This window comes from Antrostomus carolinensis, unplaced genomic scaffold (genome assembly GCF_000700745.2).
Source record: "Antrostomus carolinensis isolate BGI_N321 unplaced genomic scaffold, ASM70074v2 scaffold42745, whole genome shotgun sequence".
Lineage (NCBI taxonomy): Eukaryota > Metazoa > Chordata > Aves > Caprimulgiformes > Caprimulgidae > Antrostomus > Antrostomus carolinensis.
In genome coordinates this window covers 14,668-20,116 of record NW_010317867.1, presented here as the reverse complement: position 1 = coordinate 20,116, position 5,449 = coordinate 14,668, and the positions used below count along the sequence as shown (strand labels likewise).

Here is a 5,449-nt window from a genome sequence, read left to right as displayed (position 1 = left end):
GCGCTCCGCTCTCGTCCAGGCAGAAGAGAAGCTAGCGAGGAAATAAAAACCAGCGCGAGTTAATGCTTGAGAAGTTCGGGAGCAGGAGAGTCTGGTAGGATTCGCGTTTGTGCCTGGTTCGGTTTTTTTTGATGAATTTCAGACAGTCGTTCCCAATAACAACCTGCGTCCATTACCTTTCTTCGCACAAACTGCTTTGGATGTCCTCCATAGGTAGCGGGATGACCCCCTTAAAATGCATCTCTTTGTGTGTATATGTGATGTAATATTATATATATTTAAAAAAAAATACATTTGCGTGTATATGTATATAAAATTTGCCAGGGGAAATTTAGGCAAAATACTGTGATTTTTTACGAGTAGATTATTTTGTTCATTTGCTTGTTGATCCATGATAACTATCAATTTGTATTAATTAATAACGAGGTGTGTGGGGGAGCACCCAAAGGCTTTTTAAAATCTGTTTATATGTAAGAGTTTCTTTATAGACCTCATTCATATTTGTAATATGCATCTAGTTACCTAGTGTTTTCAAGTGTCGAGGTAGGCGGGGTCAGGCCTGGAGCACTGATGGAAGCTCTGTGAGGAAAACATAACATTTGAGGAAGAAGGACACTGTTTACTGCTGGCTCTGTCATTCAAGTGAAATCTAAACCTGTTGTTGTGTCTGGTTTGGGTCATTGCATTCCCATGCCTTTCTTTCACCCTCAAACACTGCATGAAAAGAGCAGAATGATGATTGATTTCCAATGCTGTTAATGACTGACTATGCTTAAAGCTCCGTCTGCATTTTAAGTTGCATAAATATTTTTTCTTTTTTTTCAGCCCTGAACTATTTCTGATAGAAACCCTGTTGGCATTGGTAAATGAATTCCATTTTCACACTGTAAGTGACCGCAGTTTGCAGACAAACTATTTTCTTTGGGTTTGTAACCTTAACATTTGAGTTAAGTCTTCCACCATAACTTTCTCTTTGCATTTTCTTATGCCTAAAAAAATATTTCAGGGACTGAAAATGCTCACAGATGCCAACCCGAAGTGATTTTTTTTTTTTTTTTTTTTAAATGAGCTTCTTTTTATCTGGTTGGAGTTTGGGTGGTTTAGGTGTGTGCAAACAAAATAATACATATATACATACTTGTGAACATATGTGCACTTCTTCACTTGTGTAATTTTTTTTCGAGATATTCTTACAGCAGATCACAGCACATCCCTCATAGTTTAAAAGAAGAATGACACACAACATTCCAAAGCAAAAATCAGGAACTGAGAGATATTTTTATTATTTTGAAGAGATAAACGTTTGTGTGAGAGGACAAGTACTTAGGACACTGATTTGTTTTGAGGCAAGCTGTGAACTGAGCCATGCCAGGAGAAGATATTTAGGATAAAGTACTTCCTTACTGCACATATCTTAGAGCCTGAGCACCTGTAAGAGTGGAAGAGCCTTCCATTCTTTGTTTCTTAGAATTTACTGTGCAGCTGTCCTCATGTACCTACATATTCCCAAATCAATCTTATTTCCTGTGTGAGCTATGCACAGTAAACTACTTCCATTTCAACACAGATTCCTACATGCTAAATTATATCCTGGGCATATGTCCTGAAAGGATCTTTTCTGCTCAAAACAGAAATTGTTTGGGCTTGTGAGGGTCGTTTCTCATATTCTGCAGAGGAGCCAGTGGGCTGCCAGAAGGTGATTGATATGCATAAAGAAAAAGAGGTGAATATAAATATATGGTGGTGTTTTGCTTCAACTTTTCAGTAATCCAAGTTCTCTGACATCTCAGAGTGCTTTCTGTTCACCTAGTTGTAAACGGGCTTTCATACACTGAAGCAAGCAGGCTAAGCATGTAAGAGCTTGAAAAGAATCTTCAAGAACTCTTTTCTTCTGTGTATTAAGTGCATTAAACTGCTTTCACCAGTTCTTGAGTTCTTTTGTGCATCCTAGGTCATAATCCTGTCTTTTTAATGGAAAGGACACAAGTACAGTGTATGTGTAGGAAAAAATAGTTAGGAATGCGTATGGAGGAAGGAAAGACTCATATGTTGTATCCTGCTCTGAGCAGGACCTACATTTCTGTTTTTAAATGTAGAGTATTTGAGCTTATGACTGGGGATCTCGGATGCTACCACAGTAAAAATAATGGTAATAAATGATAGTGTGGTGTGAAAGTGCTACATAAGGGTTTACTGTGGCTCCATCCATGAGAGATGAGCTTTTATCCTAGTACATAGATTGTTAATATATATGAAGTTGTATTTGGAAATGTTTTAAATATTTACAGATATCAGTTGATCTCTGCCAGTCTGTATAGTTAAATATTTAGTACCTGGAATCCAGAAGTCCCGGTATCATTGTTTAACTTCTGGAACTTAGTCACCAAAGTTCTGGAAAATCCATTGGTTTTCTAATTTAAGGGATTTTCTGCACACAAACAGGTTAATAAATTTTAGTCTGAGATTCTGACATCTTTTCAAAGCTAGAAACAAGATTTACATGCATCAACAGAAGGCAGAATCATTTCTGATCACACAGAGCCTCTGATCCTGTTTTTTCAGGGTCATAAGCGGTTTGAGCTTATGACTTGCTGGTGAGACTGTTTTTCATCCTGTTCCTCAGTGAAACTGGGGCTAAGACAGGTTGAAGCATCAATATTTAGTTCCAAGAATTGAATTTCAGCAGCTGTCAAAAGCAGCTCCATGGTTTGGGATGGTAAATTAAGCACATAAGTAGAATAGATTAGTAGGTAGAGTCTGTTTCGTTGTAGATCTCTTATTTTACAGGTTTTGAGAGCTGTTTCATGGAGCCAAGTTACCAATTTTCAGTATCTTTTTTGTTAGGATGTCCATTTCCAGACTTTTGGCTTCTTTTGTTGTTTTTACTTTTTATTTAAGGAACTTCTGAAGCAGATGTTCTCTTCTGTCTATTAGACCTAGGCATTATAATGATTGGTATGTGACACTTTCAAATTTGTTTACGTACACTTAGTTTCTGCTGTTGCATTATAGGTGTTTAAGAATTCCTATCACCAACATGTGGCCTGACTACGTTTTCACAGAGAGTAGTAAATAGCTTGATACAGTGTCATGAAGGAGATGCTGGATCAAGGAACTGTCTTCCTTATGCTCGGCCACCCAGCTCTCTTCCTTCTTCCACCTTTTTCTTTCTTGCAAAATAAGCAAGCTGTTCTGCAAGGAGCAGAACTAAGAAAGCCTTATTTCCTGCGGATCTTTCGCTTTGTCCCCCAAATTCCGCGCACTGCAAAAACTCCAGCTCTCCTATGTCCTCATGACACCAGCATTTGGTAAGAGACAGAAGAACCATGACTAGCCAGGAACCTTGTAGGTGCTGTCCAGTCAATACTTGCCTGGTGATGGCCCAGTTGACAGGAAGTACAAACTGAGCATTTGCTGCCTCTTTTTCAGTAGAGGTACAACTCAGGTACTACTCCTGACTTAACATACTTGACTTGAACTCAAACTGTTACCTATTTCTATTCACTTTGTTTCAGTTTTGCTATTCTGGGCTTTGTTCTACTGTCTCCTCTATTCTTTGCCTCCTCTTCTTTGTTTTGCTGGGTTTTGTTATATTTTATGGACTACTTGAGAAAGCTCCTGTTCTTATGTCAGAGTTGGTTTCTTATTTTGGTATTAGCTTGTCTGTTAGCTTTCTTTGTAAACATAAGTAGTGGCCTTGTCTAAAAGAGGTGAGAATAACTGCAAGTATTAAGACATTTGGAGGAAAGAAATTACAAGGATGGAATGAAGAGAGTGCTAGTGCAGTGGAGTTAGGGTAAAAAATACTGAAAAGAGAAAATCTGATGATGACATCTATTACATCTTCAAGTAATGTTATGAGGGAAGTAGTGGAAACAATGGTCAAAATACTAGAAAATTCATTTTGGTACAGTCCTAGACTGTTAGAAATATGAACCAATTATCTTTATATATGTTCTGTCTCTGAATTTTATGATTAAAATCAGAAGAAATGTGAGCTAAGACAGCATTGCTCCTCATTTTTCTACTTAATTATCCAGAAGTTTCTGCCCCAAATGTAAAAGTAGTTGGGGCTACACAGTTGTAGTGGGAGGGAATGGGGAGAGAAGTGTGGAAAGACAAAAGGAAAAAATATGTTTTGCTGCACAACCAGTTAATAATTCAAGGAAAAACTGCTTTAATAATTTTTTTATGGCTAAGAATTCCCTGGTATCAGCTACCTTTTTCCTGTTGGGTATGTAAGTCCTAGGCTTGAGAAGAGACGCAGTTGTTAACACGGTGTAAGTGTATAGCAGTGGCTGTCTTGAGTGGGCCAAAACTCTTCTTAGCCTGGTCATTCACTCGTGAGAGTGACCAGCTGTGCAAATAGAAGGAAGGGTGCCACACACGCAGAGTCAGCAGTAAAGGGTGAAGGACTTGGATCTTCAGGGCAGTTAGTTTCTGTAATTAATTTAACGTAATTAGTTGCAACTCTCACTTCCTCTCAGTACTGTGGTACTGGTCAGGATCCTGCTGCCTGTTGGATGTCAGTCAAGGAGGCCTGAGTATGGGGAAGAACCAAAGTGACAGAAGTCTTGAAAAAGATAACTTCTTGCTATCACTTCTCATACAACTTTCAAATATTGTAGAGAGGGGATAAATTAGTTATATACAGTCAGCAAGGGCAGAAGAGAGTTTTTTGTGTACCAGAGGAAACCCAAACCTGCTGAAGGTGGCTTTAGACTTAAACCTGAAGCTGTCAAGGGCTGGGTTTCAGAACTCCCTGGGTGCAATGAGTAGGAAAACAAGTTATCAGAAAGAAGTTACCAAGTAAACTGAACACTGAGTATTTTGTATTAAGACAAATCTAACAAAGACAAGAAACTTGTCCTCATTGTGGTGTACTTCATCTGTAACTGTGGAGCCACTAAAGTGGCTGTAGGAAACAGCCTATAATTATACGGTATCTTACCTGAATGTGTCATTATCTACTCCAGAACTATTTACAAGCTACTCTAAAAAATAAAATGTGTTAGAATCAGAAGCTGTGCTTAGGACTTATATGTTGAAACATAGTTTCTTGATACCATAGCCAGTTCTAATTTGTTTTTTTGTTGTTTTTTTTTTTTTCTTTCAACATTGTTTCCATAGGATTTGGGGCTTCTCGGAGAAACAGTAGAAAATGCAAAACGAAATAATAAAGCCTGCTAAATACTTCTCAGAAGTGGAGAAAAGCGTGCTGCTTGCATTAGTTGAAAAATACAAATATGTGCTTGAGTGTAAAAAAAGTGATGCAAGAACTATTGCTCTGAAACAACGGACCTGGCAAGCACTAGCTCATGAATATAATTCACAGCCCAGTGTATCACTGCGAGACTTCAAACAGTTAAAGAAATGCTGGGAAAATATCAAGGCACGGACAAAAAAGATAATGGCACATGAAAGGCGGGAGAAGGTAAAAAGAAGTATT

The 5,449-nt window shown here is 38.2% G+C and overlaps 1 protein-coding gene across 1 annotated transcript in view; it reads left to right on the top strand.

Moving 5' to 3' along the window:
• Positions 1–5,161: 5,161 nt before the first annotated feature.
• MSANTD3 (Myb/SANT DNA binding domain containing 3) overlaps positions 5,162–5,449 on the top strand; it is a 2,189-nt gene continuing 1,901 nt past the window's right edge. Inside the window, 1 exon segment of the mRNA XM_029085137.1 lies at positions 5,162–5,448. Coding sequence (XP_028940970.1) covers positions 5,162–5,448 — 287 coding nt within the window.